The sequence below is a fragment of the Eublepharis macularius genome, chromosome 2 (genome assembly GCF_028583425.1).
Source record: "Eublepharis macularius isolate TG4126 chromosome 2, MPM_Emac_v1.0, whole genome shotgun sequence".
Classification (NCBI taxonomy): domain Eukaryota; kingdom Metazoa; phylum Chordata; class Lepidosauria; order Squamata; family Eublepharidae; genus Eublepharis; species Eublepharis macularius.
Window position 1 is genome coordinate 203,343,641 of NC_072791.1, and position 20,045 is coordinate 203,363,685.

General features: G+C 42.6%; 1 protein-coding gene across 1 annotated transcript in view; it reads right to left on the reverse strand.

Moving 5' to 3' along the window:
- The window catches only part of PDE11A (phosphodiesterase 11A), a 243,599-nt gene that overhangs the window by 74,738 nt on the left and 148,816 nt on the right, over window positions 1-20,045 (reverse strand). Inside the window, exon 10 of the mRNA XM_054970122.1 lies at window positions 19,861-19,911. Within this exon, the coding sequence (XP_054826097.1) occupies window positions 19,861-19,911 (51 nt within the window). The remainder of the gene's footprint in view (window positions 1-19,860; window positions 19,912-20,045) is intronic.

Sequence of the window (20,045 nt, forward strand, 5' to 3'; positions counted from 1 at the left end):
GAGGAGTGAAATCCAAAAGGAATACCTTCTTCCTCACATCTCCTAAGAAGAAGAAAAGCCTGGAGAATAGACCTACACAATGACTAAGGCACGCCTGATACTTACCTGTCATCCCAGTCCTCCAGTGGAAAACCCTTTCATTTGAATGAGAGCAGAAAATAGCAAGTCCTGCCTTCCAATTGCCTCACCCACTTTCTGAAAAGCTCAGGAGGTATGAAAGGAAGTACTGGCAACTGCCATGGTGCCAATAGGGTTGTGCGCTTGGGGTTTCCGATTCGGGTTTTTAACCCGAAACAGGCCTGATTCAGAAAGATTCGGGATTTCCAAAACAGGGCTAGCATGCTGGGCCTCCCCGTCATTTCAGTATGCTCCAAATCTTTCCGGAGCATTCCGAAGCAACTTAGAAATCCAAATCAGGGTTTCAGGGTTTTCTGAATCTTTTTCCTGCTTCGGGTAAACCCAAAGCAGGAAACTCGAATCTTTTTCGGGTGCACACTCCTAGGTGCCAATGGATGCCACACTGGGAAATTCTTATCGACACTATAAATGTATACTGGTTTTATGCCAACTGGCATGGTTTTCTCCTAAGAATCCTGGTCTTGAAATGGCACAAATTGGGACATTAGCAAATTGTTCTTTAATTGTTTTCCCCCAGCATAACCAGCAACAGAGACTTTAAAGCTGTATAGGAACCTTGTTCCTATACCACCTTCCACCTCCTTGCATGGAAAGGCTTCCTTGCTTGAATCAAACATCAGTTTGCAATTATGTCTGAATGAAGGCACCTGGGAAAATCAGTTTGTTCTCTGCCTACAAACCAGGCTTAAACTGTGGTTTAGAAACCCAGGTTTGTGGGAAGGAAAAAAGCACCAATTCATCTAGATGCCTGCTTTGGAATGTCACAGCAAAATGGTTTGATTCAAGGCATCTCAAACTAGGAAGCCTTCAACTAAGGGTCTCTCTGCATGTTACTAAGTACCTAGGGATGCTCAAGTGCAGGAGCATATGCAGGCTTTCTTGCTCAGTGCACATGAATGCTGCTTTCACGAGAACTCCCTTTGTGTGACTGCATCTGCAAGTGATTCCAAAGGGCAAAGTGCCAATTCAACTCTGTTTTTGCTGAGAACAAGTACTGTAGGCTCCTTTGAATTGCCAATTTTCATTTCCCTAAGGTGTGAGAAAGTGTCAAGATCTGCATGAATGGAGGTGGGGGAAACTGGGATACTTTTAGCAGTTGAGGAGGAACTGATATGAAATGCGTGAATGTACTCACGGAAGCGAACTGAAGCATGACTCTGCGGGCAAGTGCATGGAGGGGAGAACATGAAAAACAAGGTTCACTTTAGCATCCCTACGTACTCAGTAATGTGTAGAGAGTCTCTAAGTCTGTACGTGAAGGGACACAAGTGTGTGACCATGGCAACAAACCAAGTTGGTGTTTGCCACTAAGGAAAAAAGAGTAATATTTGTGATGTTGGAATGCAGTTTTTGCTTGACTTCAGTTACTGGCAAATGTAAGTATAAGGTGAGTGGTGAAGAGCAGCACCACAGCTTGGACAAGATTATGGCATGCCCCATCAATCATGGCCAGCCCCACCCATCATATTGTACCATTTTGTGAGAGGGGCAGCTATTGTGAGCAGGGCAAGGCTTGCTCACCAAGCAGATCAGGTGGAGATCCTTGGACTTCTTGAACCACGCTGAGTGTGATTTATTTTAGTTTTTCTCTCTCTATGCTCATTCGTACACATATTTCAACACCTTCTGCCCCTAGTGGGTAGATTTCACTACACTGGGTAGGTAAGCTTAGGCAGGTCTCTGAGAATTTGCACAGTGCAACTTTACAAAATATGTTTTCCAAAGCTTTAAATTTTACATGGGTCACTCCTGGGGTCAGGAGTGGTTTCACCAGAGTATCTACCAAACATAAGTCTTTAAAACTGATTTTGTGGGGCAGTAGATCAGATTTTTTTGCATTTCAAGGGACCCAAAGAAAGACTTAAGACAAATATTCTCTTATCAAACTATGCTAAGCTTAGCCTCAGACGACTGTCATCTATAACCTTATACTTGTATTTTCTTTGTGTATATCCTTATATCCCAAGTCTCTGAGCACCCAGCAACGGAAGTTCTCTCTTCTCCATAGTGTACTTTTACATCCCAGTCAGGATTAACACTGCAAACCATTCCCTTGCCTTCTCGGACGGCTTTGACTCTTGTTGTCATAGTGCTTAATAACAGGATCCAATGAATGATCCTGGGTAGCACTCTAAAGTACTTTAGTCGGTTGAACTTACCCTGCTCAGTTTTCACACTGGATTACAGAGATGGGACAAATCTGGGAAAAGGAAATGTCAGGACATTTTTGATGCCCGAGAAAGAAAATGCAAATTGTGTCCCTTTCCTGCAGTGCAAATATAATAATTAATTAAAATAGCTGACAACATGCTCCTGTTTAATGGTGCACAAAATCGGCTGCCTAAGGCAAGCCTGCTTTGCTCCACCTAATGGCAGGATCAAACCGGAGTGAGGGACCAGTCCCTGCTAGCATGGTGTCAGGATATATCAAACTTCGCAGTCTGTCTGTTTTAAGCATCACTTCTCAGTCTTGCGTCTAAGGCTCTGCAGCACACAGCGCTCGCCTACAAGAAAACTGCCTTTACGGTTGAATCCCTGCTGTGCTTATTTGGAAGAAAGTTCAATGGAACTTTTCCTCATGTACATTCCCAAGACTTGAAGCCTTAATGACCTGTACCTGGGCAGGTTTCCATATCTGGCCAACTTTATTTCTTATGGTATTCTTACCCTGAGCTGGATATCCCATAGGGTTGCCAGCTCCAGGATGGGAAATTCCTGGAGATTTTGGGAGTGGAGCCTGGAGAGGGCAGGAAGGGGGACAGGAAGGACCTCAGCAGAGTATAATCCCATAGAGTTCATCCTTCAGAGCAGCCATTTTCTCCAGGGGAACTGATCTCTATGGCCTGGAGATCAATTGTAATTCCAGGAGATCTCCAGCCACAACCTGGAGGCCGGCAACCCTAATACCCCAGGCTAGCCTGATCTCACCAGATCTCACATCGGCCCTGGTTAGTATCGGGATGGGAAACGATCACGGAAGTCCAGGATCGTTACACAAAGGCAAGCAATGGCAAAACTAATTTAAACATCTCTTGTCTTGAAAACCCTATTGGGGGGGGGGTTCCACCATAAGTCGGCTGTGACTTCATAGCATTTTCCACCACCATACTCTCTGAGTGTCTTCCTCTAACCTTAAGAAATGCACATTTGACAAGTTCTTTGGTAAATTCATGCTGGTAATCTGTACAACTCAGCTCGCTGCAAGAAAAACAAGTGCACCTGGGAACATGCATCACATTTAAGAGGGGCGGCACATACAGGCAGAAAAAGAAAAGATAACAGAGGCACAAAGGCAGAATGACTTGTGCCATGTGAGATGAATACATCAAGGATTTAATCCAGAAATATTTTCTATCATCATTAAGCGACACTGATTCTCAACACAAAGGATTTGTAGAAATGTACACCCCTTCTGCAAGAGCCAATTTCCCTGGTTCACTTCCCATACAGCAGTATTTTTTCGTGACCATCTGCACCCGATTTGCTGCCATGAGTAGTCACGCTGACTCCTTGCAGCTTTTCCATGGTTTTCCTGGGAGCACTAATACCCTGACTTTTTTTAAAAAATCCATTTTGTGGTTGACTGTTTCCTCGAGCATACTCCTTATTCTGTTTTTTGGTGCTTCACCCTCTTCCACTCCCCTCTCCTACCCACTGCCTGCCCAATTCATTGTGATTGGCTACTCTCAGCTATCCAGCCACTCTGTCTCCCCTCCTGTCCATCTCCCCTCCTCTCTTTCCTCTCCTCTCCTGTTTTTTTTTTAAATTTTTTAAGTCCAGCCCAGGATTGATGAGTTGCTGGTTTGAAACCACATAGGCAGAAGTTCCCTTTTTATTCTTTTTTGCTTTGGCACAGGTAGGGATATTGTATAGGGGGCTAAATATCTGGGTATCAGAAATAAAGTTTTCTGAGTTACGTTTGAAGAAAAACTTTTTCCAGTTCCAAGATGCATTTTTCTGGCAAATCTCTGGCACAGCTATGGGATGAAAATTTGCACCAGAACTGGCCAATCTATTCATGGCTAGATTAGATTTATCTATGTTATTCAGTGTCCCTGTAACTTAATGTATGTAGGTATGACTACTAGATCTATTAAAGTTCGTATTTGTGAGCATAAGAGCTGTATTAAAGAAACTGAATGCCCCACTCGTGAACCACTATCTCACTGACGGCCACACAGAGAAGCAGCTGCAACTTTGGGTTGTAGAAGTTATATAGAAACAGGGGTCATTTCGTAGAATATGAGCTGCAGGGACTGATTAGCATAGCTCATTAGCATAACTCATTAGCATATGCCACGCCCTTGACATCACCAGAAGTGTGTCATTAGCATAACTGATCTGCATGTCCCACATCCCCTGACATCACCTATCCTGGCTGTTTTGGACCCAATCCTGGCCATTCAGGCCCAAAATTGGGCCCAAAGTGGCAAGAAGGGGCTGAAAATGGCTGAAAAGGGTCCCAAAATTGTCAGGATTGGGCCGCTGCTGAGCTGGAGAGTGATCCACCACCCATCAGAGGCCCGATCCAGGCCATTTCAGCCCCAATCCAGGCCGAAACGGGCCCAAATGGCTGAGATTCAGGTGGGTGGGGCCACCTGACACGTGACCTCTTTGGGTAACTGCCGGAACTGCGTTCCTGCGCATTCCCCCTCAAAATGAGCCCTGTATAGAACACATCTTCAGGCTCTCACAAACTCCTGCAGAAAAGAGAAGTATTTTGGATTCACCACCTCCAGAAGTTGATGTCTTGGGGACTTAATGACTTGCTGTGTCTGGACTTGCTGCGTCTGAGATGGATTTGACTGGATTTGGACAATGACCCTAACTGAATATGTGCTGTGTCCCTGCCATTTCAGTGTTCTCTTCCTTCTCTCCTTCCCCCCCCCCCCGCCCCTCCACCTCCTTTGAGAGCATATCTCCTTTTCACATGGGAGACACTGCATCACCCTTCTACCTTTTCATATAGCTGAACCTTTTTAGGTTGAAGTTCCATTTTATCTTTATTGCAGATTGATGTGACACACCCTCATACATTGGAAACCAAGACTCAGGTTAGTTTGTGATTGGGTTTTGAGAACCTGGGGGGGATAATTAAGAGTTTGTTATGGAATAATTTAAAAAATTGGTATATTTTTTTCTATTGAGTACAACAATAAATGAAGAGCATTGTGTGAACGAAGTCCTGCGTCTACTACAATATTTGCATTTTATCACACAATATTAGAGGGAAATTTTGATTTAGTATTCTAGTACATAAGAAGAGCTCCATGGCGCAGAGTGGTAAGCTGCAGTACTGCAGCCCAAGCTCTGCTCACGACCTGAATTTGATCCTGGCGGAAGCCGGGTTCAGGTAGCTGGCTCAAGGTTGACTCAGCCTTCCATCCTTCCGCGGTCGGTAAAATGAGGACCCAGTTTCCTGGGGGTAAAGTGTAGATGACTGGGGAAGGCAATGGCAAACCACCCCGTTAAAAAAAAAAGTCTGCCAAGAAAACGTCGTGATGCACCATTTGATAAGGGAAAAAATAACTGACAATCTACATCAGACGGAATATCAATCTTCGGGATCAAACTTCTGGGAAAAATGGATCCCATTTTACGAATTCATAGAAGCAAGAGATCTGCAACCTCCCTCTTCACACCACTCATTGTTAATGTATTAAAGTTGAAGCACTGGGTTAATATTTGTAAATGCAATGTATTATATTGGTTTGTTGTTTGATTATTGTTACAGTTCTAAAATTGAATAAAAATATTTTTTTAAAAAAGAAAGAAAACGTCAGGATGCAACGTCCCCCCATGGGTTAATGACTTGGTGCTTGCAGTAATGACTTGGTGCTTACCTTTACCTTTTACCTATTCTAGTACATAATAATAGACTATATTATATTTAAAAAAATTCTCCTCCCTTCTTCTTTTGTTACAGCTCTACATAAAACACCGGGAGCATTTCATGTTTGGTTTTTATATGTGTGGGTGTGTTTAATTATAAATTGTTTACAATTGACCACTGAGGAAGGCCTTAGGGCCGAAACGCGTCTGGTTGGTTTTTTTTTACTGTACCTTGATCTACTTGTGTTGGTTATTGCGCTGTACCTTGAGATGTTTTAGTAAGTTTTAGCATATAGATGTAGCCTGACATTCAGGCCTTATGTTTTAAACTTGTTTTTAATCTACACTTATGCACATCTATAATAAATCTCTCTATATATTTTAGGTTGTTACTTGACCCCCCTATTCTGTTCCCCTGCTCATTTGGGTTGAGTTTGTGTGGACCTTCCCCATACTCCCTTTTTTCTTCTTTGTCGTCGCCCTATTTTTTGCCCCAGGACCTGGCTACAGTAATCCATGCAACGGTCACCTCCAGGCTAGACTACTGCAACTCACTCTACACTGGGCTGCCCTTCGGCTTGACCTGGAAGTTACAGCTGGTCCACAACACAGCAGCATGCATTCTTACTGGAACGCCAATCCGAGCGCACATTCATCCTGTGCTGTGCCAGCTGCACGGGCTCCTAATGGAGTTCCGGCTCCAGTTCAAGGTGTTAACCTTGGTGTTTAAAGCCCTTAACAGACTGGGACCTGCACATCTGCAGGACCGCCTCTTCCATTATGTCCCCTGCAGGGCGTTACACCCTGCAGACAAGCAACTCCTGGTGGTCACGGGCCTGAAGGACATCCGTCTGGCCTCAACGAGGACCAGGGCTTTTTTCCCCTGGCCCCGGCCTGGTGGAACACTCTCCCGCTGGAGATCCAGGCCCTGCAAGACCTGTTACAGTTCCGCAGGGCCTGTAAAATGGAGATCTTCCGCTGGGCCTATGGCTGAGTGCCAGCAGGTGTCCCCCCTGCTTCCACCTAAGACCACCACTTCTTCTGAGACTGCCCTCAGCCATGAGCTATGTCTATATACGGATTCCCAACTATTTATTTAAATAGCCTGCGCCTAGACTATTTTAATGATTACTATTGATTTATAGGGTTATGATTAATTCACTGTATTTTATAAAATGTTGTTAGCTGTCCTGAGCCCAGGCGGGGTAGGGCGGGGTATAAACAAATCAAATCAATCAATCAATAAAATAAGATGTCCTTCTACTACTGTACCGTCATTAAAAAAGAGAAAATGGATGGAAAAAACACCTCTTTGACTCCGTTTCAATAGCTAATCTATATGTATTTCCATTAGCTACCAAACTGACAGCCCTAAAAGTAGATGGCATTTTTTAAAAAACATGCATGGTATCTGAAACAGACACGGGCTTGGATCCCCTGGAAATTTCCTTGGAGGGAAGGGATTTTCATCTGTGGGGCATGACTTCCCCATGTTCCCCTCCTACTGGAGCCCCAAATGCCCCCCCATCCTGCTCCAGGGGGATAAGGACAGGTCTGTGGAGGAGGACTGGTAAAAATCTCCCACTCCCTGAAATCCTTCATGGGATCCGAACCTATGTCTTTACAAATATTAAAAGGACACTGTTTTAAAGCACATCAGAAGCACAAACTGTTCATTTTTTCCCTCTGACATACTGCAGCACTCCTCGGCTACAAAAACAAAGAGATATTTTCCTTGTGTTACTTGGTTGCTACGATCCTGGAAAGACGTACAGTGATGCAGTGGGAAGAAGATATCCTGCCCGCTACCACAGCTTTCTTGTTTTTTTATAACTGCTTGTGACAGGTCAGGGTAGCAGAACGACGGCAGGCAGAAGAGTGTATGTAAATGCACCACAGGAGCAGGTCCCCCAAAGGGAGAAAATCCTATTTCAGGATCTTGACTTGATTGACAACTGCAGAGGAACCTTGTTAGGTTGAATATAAATCACATTAAGAGCATCTTCAAATACTGAATGCGCATTTACGTGCAAGCCCTAGAAAACAAAGGCTGCCCTGAAAAAAATATGTTTCAGCTGTCTTTGTTGCAACCTCCATCAAATTCTAGCAAGGCAGATCTTGCCTTTTAGCAGACAATGTGGGGTTGAGCTGTAAACTGTGTAATTAAATCACATCTTAATGCAGCGTGAATTTAATTTTGCTCCAAAATGTCATCACCTTTATGAAAAAACAAACCACATGGACCAACTGGCCTGATTATACAAAGGTGAAAGCACTGGCCCGAGTTATCTTTCTTCCAGACTATCCCGGTAGAGACCAAAGACAACATTTGCCCTTTTCATCTTTCTTTGGGGGCGAAAATAATCTTGTCACTACTCAGCCTGGTTCAGGTCCATTCTTTTACTATTCTGATGGGCAGTTCACAATTTGGTGAGAGCAACAGGCTCAAACCCATCGGCTGTACTGCATAGATGCACGATGGTGGTGCGGTATACTCAAGTTCACATCTCCTCCACGTGTAGGAAATGGCCATGGTGTAAACTTGCACTCAGTAAATACTCAGCGCTTTCTTCCCAAAAGCGATTGTGTGTATATACATACACAAACACACATGTATATGGCAGCAGCATGAGAACTGCTTTCCTATGAAAAGCTCAGATGTGGCGTGGATACATTGAAAAGAACCCACGGAGACTGCATGATGCCCCATCCCCTATCCTCCTGGGTGCCAAAAGAGATTGGGAAACAAGTATTTATTTGTATGTTTGATGCCCCACCTTTCTTCCCAATGGAGACCCAAAGTGGCTCATATTGTTCTCCTCTCCTCCATTTTATCCACACAACAACCCTGTGAGGCAGGTTAGATTGCGGAGGTGTGGCCCAAGGTCACTCAGCGTGCCTCCATGGAAGAGTGGGGATTTGAAACTGCGTCTCCCAGATCCTAATCCAACAAGCTAACCGCTACACTATAACGGCGAATTGAGTTATTTCCACGTCAATGAGTCACTTCAATTTTATTCCTGCTAAGCTGGAGCCACACATGAAACAGCAGTTTCTGTACAGCAAAGGCAATTATTTTTATGGCCCTGGGAATGCTCTTAGGGATTACAACAGATCTCTTCTACTTTGTAATATTCATTTTAATATTTGCATTCTAGTTTGAAACAAGTTAATCCTAAAGTCCTTCCAACCAAACCCTTTGAGCTACTGTACTGAAAATAGTAAAGAGTCCAGTAGCACCTTTAAGACCCATCTGATGAAGAGAACTGTGGTTCTCGAAAGCTTATGCTACAATAAAGTTGATTAGTCTTAAAGGTGCTACTGGACTCTTTACTATTTTGCGACTACAGACTAACACGGCGAACTCCTCTGGATCTATGTACTGAAAAGCTAGATCAACTGGTTTTGGAATTTTTAGATCTTCCAAATGAATATAATGCCATGGATCCTCTGATAATCTGGCAGAGCGCTCTGTTAAATTAAGTGCTATTGCATCATATTATATGCATCTCCGTGGGAGAGTTGTTGCGGAAGAGGTTGTGTTCTGGACCATGTGGAGGTGGCACAATCACAATCTCTGTCGCAACGCAGCTCCTACCACACACTGCAATCCTAAGCCTAACTGGGGCTTTGCAGCACTTTAGAAATGTTCTCTGAAAATATGCAGCGGCAATATCGCAAGCATAACACCTCGTGTAAGACGACACAAGATACAATGTGGCTTACCTTCCTGGCATGAAGTGAAAAAAAGTCCTTCCACCAATGTAATGGCCTCTATGTTAATGGAAGGGCACCATAGGATTTACACCGTTGTGCTATTTTTCCTGCACAGGCCAAGCAGCTCATTGGAGCAGACTTAAAGGGTATCATTCTGTTTCCATGAATATTGTCTTCAGACTAACCTTCTGCCTCTTACACATTACATTACTGAAGATGTTCACATACTGCAAGCTAGTGTGAGATATGAAAGTTATGTACGTTCCAGATTTGTACAGATTTCCAATCTGTATAATCAAAAAACGAGTCAAGGAGAAAAAATCTTTTACTTGTTTAAATCAATAAAAAGTACTCGTTTAAATCAATAAAATGTGGAAAAACCATTTCCTGCTTTTCAAAGTAGATTCTGTCACTTTAGCAGAGTTCCTCATATTACTGATTTCGGACACATATTTTTTTCCCCTGAATTACAAATTGAAGCATGCTTGCACCTGAAGAGTTTTACTGAAGTGTGAAAGAGAAAGCACTCTCTTCTCAGAGTAAACCATTGTATTTCTGTATGAGAGACTGGGTTTTTTGGGTGGGGGGAGCTCCTCTGAGGCGGCATAATTTTGCTCCATTTCTGCATCATTGACTGAGGGCCAAGCTACAAGTGACAAACGACACTTGAACGGCAAGTGGATTGAGTGGAGCGCAAGTGGAGGGCAAGTGAACCGGGAGAAATACACTTGCCATTCAAGTGTCATTCGTCACTTGTAGCTTGGCCCTGGATGTTCTAAAAACATCTGATGCACAACCAAACACACGTCCTAATGGAGGACTGAAGGGAATAAGGCGTGCCCAGAGTATGAAGGCACTTTGGGCTCCTAGGAGACTCTAGTGAGTTAATTAAGCTACTCCTCATGCTGCATTAGCAGTCCTCAAGTGCTCCCTGGCACACCTACTGGGAATTACTAGTTTTACCTTTAGCTATGAACAATCCTCATGAAATCCAGGTAAATTATTATCTGAGAGGAAAATAAGAGTGCTTGATTTCTCAAACAATGAGTATGAAGGACTACGGGCCAAGCTACAAGTGACGAATGACACAGGTTGGATACTTGTCAGCTTCCCTCAAGTTTTGATGGGAAATGTAGGCATCCTGGTCTTGCAGCTTGGCTCTCCAACTGCTGTCCAATGGACTTTTCAACTGTCACTTGTCCAACATTCCGCCAAGCTGCCTACATTTCCCATCAAAACTTGAGGGAAGCTGACAAGTGTCCAACCTGTGTCATTTGTCACTTGTAGTTTGGCCCTACGTCTACATGGACATTGCTCCCTTTGCCCTGGATTTCCTGTCCCTACAGGCAAAGGGTGGTTTGGGTTATGCAATGGGAAGGTTATATTCATTTACACATCCTCTAGGTGCTTTCTTGTTTATTATTTTACTTTAGAGCTGAGCCCTGGGATTGCAAGCAAATCCTGCGGCTAAACTCTGCTCAAATTAGTACCTAGAAGAACATGCCAGCAACACAGGTGCCATACCAGACTCCCAATCAGTACCATTTTCACCATGCAAAAGCTGACTTTGAAGATTCATGGAGAAAAACATCCTTGCTATCTGATTACATTGACACCTAAAGCACAGAATATCGTGATTCAGTGCTTTTTCCATTTCTTTTTGAAAGTGTCGAAGAGGAAAAAAAATAAAAGACTAAGTTACAGTCAAATACCATATTTGCAAATATTATTCTGGTGGTCTTAATTTATGCCAGCATTGCATTAATTTGCACTGTACGGGTCGAAAGTAACTCTACAGGGCTACTATGAGATTTAACGTGGAGCAAGGATGCCATCTTGTGGCCAGACAGCTGCATATCAACTACTTGATTCTTAATGCCTTCCAGATATTTACATATGCAAAGCTTGTGTCACTAGGGTGGTTCTAGGTGACAAGCAATCCATTATCTTGACTAAACATTCGTTAAAAAAAAAGTCATGTTATCAAAAATATTTTATAGATATAACCTTATGCAAAGTAACTTTTACTTAAAAAATATACATTCATGCATTTATGTTATTTGTAGTCTGCCTTTCAAGACTACACCGTATAGGTCAAATGCAATCAACAGGATGGAGCATCCAATAAGCAAAGCAATAAGGTTTGGATGGCGGAAAAAACACCACAGGTGATGTTAGCAGCAGAGTTCAAACTCGAGGTATAAGCCTGGGTAAGGTAGAGAACATCTGAAGAGGTGTGCCTGTATGTAAACACAAGGAGTGTCGGTTGTGACCAGGACCCGCCTGAGGTAGAAGTTGAAGGTAACATAAGGAGGAGGAGAATTAAAGATCCAAGGAAGGTAAAAAAAAAAACCCAAAAAAAACATTACAACATCCATTTTATCTGGCAGATTTCATGGGATTCCTTATTAGAGCAGGTGTTGTCCTTGTTTGATGGACTGTGTTGAAACTGTTTCCCATGTTCTTCTCCAGTGCCCTTTTTTTCTGGCGCCACGCCGGGATCTTCTACATCCTATATTAGCCCAACTTTCAGAGTTTCCTGATGATTTTAAGGTTCAGTTCCTGCTTGACAACCCAGATGGGGAAATAACTGAAATAGTAGCTAAGTTTCCCTACAGTGCCATGGCTATACGCCCTGACAAGTAATATTCTGTACTGGTTTTGCTGCACTGTTGCCCTGCTCCTATCTGTATTTTAATCTCATTTTGTCTGGAGTCTCTGTATTTAAAAAAATTATATTTTATATATGCCAATAAAGGCTTGCTTGACTATGACAACGTCCATCATGGTAACTGGGATTGGAAGCAAAGCTGACCAGATGAACTGTAGGCGTTTCTTCAGCCTGGCCTGTATTTCAGATCAGAGCGTATTCTTGATATTTTATCAGCAAAAACTTTTGCAAAGGTATCATAACTAACTGTCTGTTCCTGAGACAATAAAGGTTCAGAGGTAGGCGTGAACAGATGTCAAGATACAGTAAACACCTGGGATAGCCATGAGGTAGCTGGTGCAACGGGTGCAGAGAAATAATATTTCTTCGTTGCTATCACTGCCGCTTCACAGGTCTTCTAACGGGCTCTACAGCTCGCTCTGTTGGATTCATGATCAGTTTGCCATCAGCGTCTTTCTAGGCATCCTTTTTAGGCCACCAAGCTCTGCAGTAAACCACGAGGCTGGCTTCTGCCCCAAGGGTGGGAGAGGTCAACAAGGAACAATCTCGTCAATAACTTTGAGGAGCTTCTCGTTCCAAGCTCCCACCACTGCCTCAGCAGAGTATGTGTTTGGAAACCGAAAATCCCCCAGAGCATTTTGGAATCTTGAAGGATCCAGGAGCTTCTGTGGGTATTTTAACTGCCCCCTCCCCTTTGTGGGGTGTTGGCACCCTATTGCCTAGAGTATTTAGTGGTCAGAACCATGTTCCAGGATGAATCTCCAACTCCGAAACAAAACCACCCCTCAAAGGTTCACTGCAAAAGCCTAAGTCCAAGGTGTCTTTCATATGTTGGGTCCAATTTAAGTGAGACCCAATTAAGCCAAAAAAGCTACAAAATCCTGGGCCAGCTCTCACAAGGAGTACACAGCATGAATCTTGACGACACCCAGAACCATCAGTTTTCGTGTCTCCAGTAGAACATCCAAGATCAGTTATGCCAACTCAGTGAGGGTCCCTTCTAGGGATCTAAGCAGTCAGTAGAATGCCCAATCGATCCTTAGACCACACTGCAAGGAACTGTAAACCAACGCCAGCTAAAGTTTGTATCGGGTGTCTGCAGAAGGTGAAGGACTCATGGAGGATAATAGCTACCCTTCCTCCCTGACCACCTGTGTGGGGTTGGTGAAGGACTGTAAAACCAGGCAGAGTTAGTTGGGACAGGCAGATTTTCTTCTAACTACATCTCAGTTATGCGAGCCAAGTCTATTTACTCTTTCTGTAACATCCTGGAAAGGTGAGCAGTTTTATGCTCACTGGTCTGGTTATGCACAGTACTAGTGAAGAGGTGGGGGAAATAGGGGTCTTTGTATCGTCAAATCTCAGGGTGCTAAGGAGGTGAGACATTCTTACCAACTACTGGCCATCTTTGATCGATCCCAGCCCCTTATTTACAAGCTCTCATCTGCACTGGCAAAGTACATTAATGAGAAATCCTTATCCAGATAACAACTGCCACCACCACTAACACCCCCCACCTGACCATCAACATGTTGGCATCCACAGAGAAGCCATACAGCAGCCTGTTACTTAAAATAATCGTAATGTAGTTGTTAGACTGTCAGATTAGGAGTTCCAGGTTCGAATCCCGACTCTGCCATGGAAGTTTGCTGGGTGATCTTGTGCCAGTCACACTCTTTCAACCTAATCTACCTCACAGGGTTGCTGTGAGGATAAAATAGAGGAGATGAGAATTATTTAAGCCACTTTGGGCCCCTGTTGGCAAGAAGGTGGAATATAAATGTAATAAATAAATAAATAACCAAATAATTCCAGGATGATTAACAATAAGCAAATATACCTTTTTCCCCCTCCTCAAAAAAACATTGCAATAGTTTGATAGGATAAGGCAAGCCTGAAACAGAACTAATATTAACCAACACTCTGCCCTCAAAAGCCCTGTTTTTATTAATGAAATGACAGTTTAATCAACTAAATGAGACTGTGTACTTATTTATACCATATTGAACTAGCGAGTGTTTTTTTCATTCTAATCCGAACAGCAAGTAGACAAAGATGGAAGCAGGTTTATGCACAGACATCTTGAGCCATATGGAGAAACATAACTGTAAACGTGTGTTGTGATCAAGATTCCCCTTCTCAGTTAAATCATGAAGGCTATGATTGCATAGCCCTTTTTTAAAAAGCAAAATTTCTTCCAGTTTAGGATTGAAAGCACGGGATTTCTCTTGCTAGGCCAAAGAACAGATTGGCAGAGTTCACACGTGGTGGCTTGGGAACGATATAGATAGTGCTCTCCCACTGGTAGTCTCGTACAAACTTTAAGAGCTTCTTGCAAGTAAATACTATAAGGACTGCATATTGATAATATGAAGGTTAGATTAGAAAACTTCCACCCAAATGTGATTTGATGAAAAACTGAGGATGTGATTCTATGCTCTGCTGCCCAGGTTGCATGCTGGGCCACTGGGGGAAATCCTGCACAGCACAGGAGGATGGTGTGATGTTATAAATGCTCATGCCCATGCAACCAAAGAAAAGTTGCCACCACACCAAAGAGATCAATAGATTATATGTTATTTGTAAATATCACTTGTATGTCAAAATTACAGATTATTTCCCTTGTTATAGATGCAAAAAAAGCTGGCTAAAATGCCCCAAATGTATAACAACAACTACAACCGATTTATATACCGCCCTTCAGGACAACTTAATGCCCACTCAGAGTAGTTTACAAAGTATGATACTATTATCCTCACAACAATTACCCTGTAAGGTGGGTGGGGCTGAGAGAGCTCTGAAAGAGCTGTGACTGACCCAAGGTCACCCAGCGGAGGAGGGGGCATCAAACCCGGTTCTCCAGATTAGAGTCCTGCCGCTCTTAACATCTACACGAAACTGGCTCTCCACTTCATGCCTACTGCAAGGTTCCCATCACTGCACTAGCTGTGGTTTCTTTGTTTACCTGGGTAGCAATTATTTTCCAGATTGGATTTATGGAGGATTGCTGAGGAGATCTATCTTCCATTCATTGCTGAGCCAAGCGTTAATATGTCCTTTTTCAGAGCCCTGCTGTAGCAGGCCAGGGGTCCATCTAATCCAGCATCCTGTCTCACATAGTTACCCTGGAGTACCAAGAGACAGGACCCAGAAGGCAAGGCCTTCTTCTGATGCTGCCTCCTGCTCCAGAATGTGGAGATTCCCTTTATCATCATCATCATCATCATCATCATCATCATCATCATCATCATCATCATCATCATCATCATCAACAACATTTCTAACCCGCCCTTCCCGCAAGTGGACTCAGGGCGAGGCGGGCCAAAGCCACCAAAGCTAGTAGCCACCGATAGACTATCACTGTGAATCTGTCTAATCAATCTAATCCCATCAGTATCAAACTGGAAGGAAGTAGGCCAACGCCACTCCTTCCTCTGCCTTCCACCTACTCTGCTGGCCACTTAGTGACAGTGGCAAATGGTGCAATCCAAACACTGTGAGTGTTCAAATCTCTTCAGTCTTTCTCACAATATGAGACCCCAGTCCTTGACACCCCTGAATCTTCTGGATGCACTGCAGAAGAGGTAAGAGATTTTTGTCTGCTATACAGTGCTGAATAAAGGCACATTTGGCTGCCTGTGTGGGTTGTGTAAGGTTTTCATGTGAGCTTCTTGGGACTGGATGGGTGCAGGAACAGCTTCTATTCACACCTGGTTTATATGCACAGTCAGTCAGTCAAAGTTTATTGTCTATAGCCATAGGCAGTCACAAACTTTCCAAACATCATGTCAACTAATAAACAGTTAACTTCCAGTATCAGTAAAAACTTCCAGTTTATATGCACAGGGAAGCTCAATGCTCTCTTTTCTACATAACATTGTTGGAAGGGAGCACTTATTCTTGGAAATCCCTGGAGAGTATTTTGCACTATGTGTATATTTCCCAAGAGAGGGTAGATTATTCTGTGACACAAAAATACAGAAATTCTCCCTCCTCTTATCTTTTCATCTCGCCTTTTCTATCACAAACTGTAACATGCTTTACTGACATTCCATAGTTTATAATTTGACAAAGTGGATGTTTTACAATAAAGCAGTTATACTTCACATTCCTGACATGAGAAAAATGGCCTCGTCCATTCCATTTCTCTTCGGTGAGGTTGGCTGAGCTATGGTAATTCTGAACAGCATTTATATCTCCCAAATTTTCCATCTCATAATAAGGGCACAACTAGAAACCACAAAAGACACGGAACGGCTGCCACCATTCCATATTTCCGTGTCCCTTCTTTCTAGTGTGTGATGTGATTCGACCGCACAATTAAGAAACTGAAGTGCTCTTAGTGTTCTAAAGAGAGGGGAGCATTTCCCTCCTATTTCTCTCCTCCAACCCATTCTTCCCCACTCATTTTTGACCCCATGGGTTAGCAAACCCTCTAGAATGGCCTGGTGGCAGTCTACAATTGGAGTCAGTGAAAATCAGCACCTACACTTAAGAAAACTGAAGTAACCTTAATGGTTGGATTACAATCTTACAAGAAAAATTATGCAAGAAGAAGTATTTTTTTTAATCTCCTATGTTTTTATAGAATACATAGGTAGCCAAGAAGCAGAGGCAGTTTGCCATTACCTTCCTCCGCACTGTCTTCCTTGGTGGCCCCCTATCCAAGTACCAACCCTCCTTAGCTTCCAAGATCTGATGAGATCAGGCTATACATGCTGCTTACATTTCTGCAAATATAACAGGTTGTTAGGAGTGGGCTTTTAACCACAAATAATGAGTTCTTAGTGGGTGGTTAGACAGCCTCCTAGGTCATCTTGGTCATCTTGTATAGGTTGCATGTTCTGTGCAATGTCGCAAATTACAGTGAAATATGTAGCAAATTTAAACAGCTAATATAAAACTTCCCACTACTGGGCCCCCAAATGTCCCTCCCTCCTTGATGCAAAGAGCCTCACGTTGTTTTGTGGATCTCCTCCTTTAAAGCGGCTGTTTTCCAAAACAGGAAGACAGATTGCAATTTTAGTGCTGTTTTAAAGGAGGCAAACATTTTCACCCTTGTTCATGGAGCCACTTGAAAGATCTGCCACAGGTGCTCCCTACTCACATGGGGCAAAATGTGTTGTAAAAAGGGGGTTCAGATTTCAGCTCTGTCAAAGGAGTTTTCTTTTTCGATTCACAATTCATCTTGATCACACTTGGGCATGATAACTATCTACATTAACATGCCACATTAGTAATACCGATTTTAAAATGAAATCTATATGACAAATTGCAGAAAGATGCACAATGACAATGTTAAAATGTTTATGTATCTCCACAGTATAACACCATTTCCTACAATTAAAATTGATCTTCTTTAAAAATAATGAATAAAACGTCCTATTAATTATATCTACAGTTGCGGTTACTCTGAATCACACGTCAGTCATGGTAACTCAAGAAAAATGCTATTAATATTACCTTCTGAATCAAAGATTCCATATATGATTCATTATTTTATGCTGTGGGGATTCTCCTGAGCACAGTTTGCGCTACGAAAAAGACTATTTCACAAAGCTATAAATAATGAGTACCAGCCATTAAATATAGATCTCTTACACAGCATTCACAGCTGCACAATTTAGGTCAGCATTCCTTTAAAAAATAGCATATTGTACATTAAACATAAAAAGAAGTTATTTTAATATTCTCTTTGGAAAAGACATTAATTGAAACATAAAGCGGTATTATTGGTAATGCATACGGTCAGAATTTAAAGACAGTGTCACTTGTCCTAAATTCTTGCTCTCCCTCACACCAACTATTTGTTAGCTGCTGATCTAGACATGGCTGCTCTCCCAGGAGGCCTGTGTAGTGGTGACCACGGTAGCCATAAAACATTGCTTCAGACAGCTCTCTTGTATGGGAATCGCTTCAGACAGCTCTCTTGTATGGGAATCGCTAATCAGAATTGTTGGCAAAGAGCAATTTCTAGCCCAACCAGAACAATTACCACAAGTCTTTAGGTGTGAAGAAGGTGGCTACCTTGCCTATGGTACCTGTGAGAAATATTTCACAAATCTCTGCTAGTTTCCCACACTGTTTTTTTTTAAAGCCCAGAAGTTTAAAAAGCTCTTTTCCCTTGTTCGCCTCTCTTTATTTTTGAGCTTGTGTGATCATGTTGTCCTGAACTAGTATACATGTCATGTCAAGACAATCCTCCCCACCCTCTCAGATCAGAATCAGAGGCCTTGCTTTCTACTCCATCTTCCTTGATTTACTTTTTCCTCAGAAGTAAGCCAGCTGGCGTTTACAAAGAAGTTTTTTTGTCATGGCACCCACCTTTGAAACTCTTGCATAACCACTTCCTTTCCCTCCTTGCACAGATAGGAAAAAATCTTTTCTGAATGTGTCTCTATTTAAGAAAAAAACGTAACTACTAACATTGAGAATGCGGCTGTCTTTTCATCCCATCCTTTGAACTGGGTCAGTTTATAATGAGAACAGTTCTCAGGTAGGGTAGTCAAGAGACAACGTTTTGTCACAGCCCAGACTCCACGGTAATTCTCAGATAACTCATTCTGATGGTTTAGCAGGCTGGAAGCAAACAAGTAGAGGCTAAATGAAGGGGAAAGGTTCCCCCCCCCCAAAAAATTCAAGGCTCAGTGACATAGCACAGAAAAAAAGAAAAATATTTATAACGTTTAAAATCTTGTATTGCTATTACGTGCACATTTAATGTCAACTGCATGGCAGGTATCATGCAGCTGAATGCAGCCCTTGTCCAGAGACCTTACAATGTAAGTAACAACGTATGAGCCTGTCAAATACAAAAGAAGAAAAGTGCAGAGTAGACAAGGTATGTGGGCTAAAAATGCCATACTCAGCACCCAGAAGTACACACGAGTTCCATTGCTGAACAAATGATCCATGCCATCCTTTTTGACAGCTGCAGTCACAACTCTGGGAAGTGTGGAGATGGATGCTAGCATCCTTCTTCCACCCTCCCAACAATGTGATCATAGCTCATGTACTGATTTCTGTGGATCTTGGGAATCAGTCCATCATGGAAAAAGCAGAATTTGGAAGTAGGACTGAACAGAGGACGCACCAGTAAGTAAAGAGAAGGAGACTATTCTACATTAACAGCGTTTGTCATTAAGATAGAAGAGGAGGGCAAGGAATGCTAGTAACACATGAAATGGTATGGTGGCGTAGAAAATAAGATGAGATCCCACCGATAATTTGGACAGCAATGCCAAGTCTTCATACAATGAAGACAGAGCTTCTGTACTTAGAAGAAGTAGTCATGGGATCACAGAAGTCATGAGAAAAAGACTATTGCACAAGTTATTATAGGATGCACATTGGCACACAGAACATTACAATGATTATTTAAACAGATTCAGTGTCAAAGGTTAATACGTTTTCCCCCACAGTCTTACTTTTTTGTCAGCTTTTTTTTTAAAAAACATCCCTTTATAGTTTATTTGCAGAATAAAATAACAGATTTCTGTTACCTTGAATTTGTCGACTTCTGCCTTTGAACACGTTGCGTGGTAAGACAGCACCTGGCCCAGAACAAATTAGGGAAAAATTGTCATTGCACTATCCCATCATCTGTACTTTGAGATGTTTTAGCAAGTATTAGCATATACACGTAGCATGTCATTCAGGCCTTATGTTTTAAACTTGTTTTTAATCT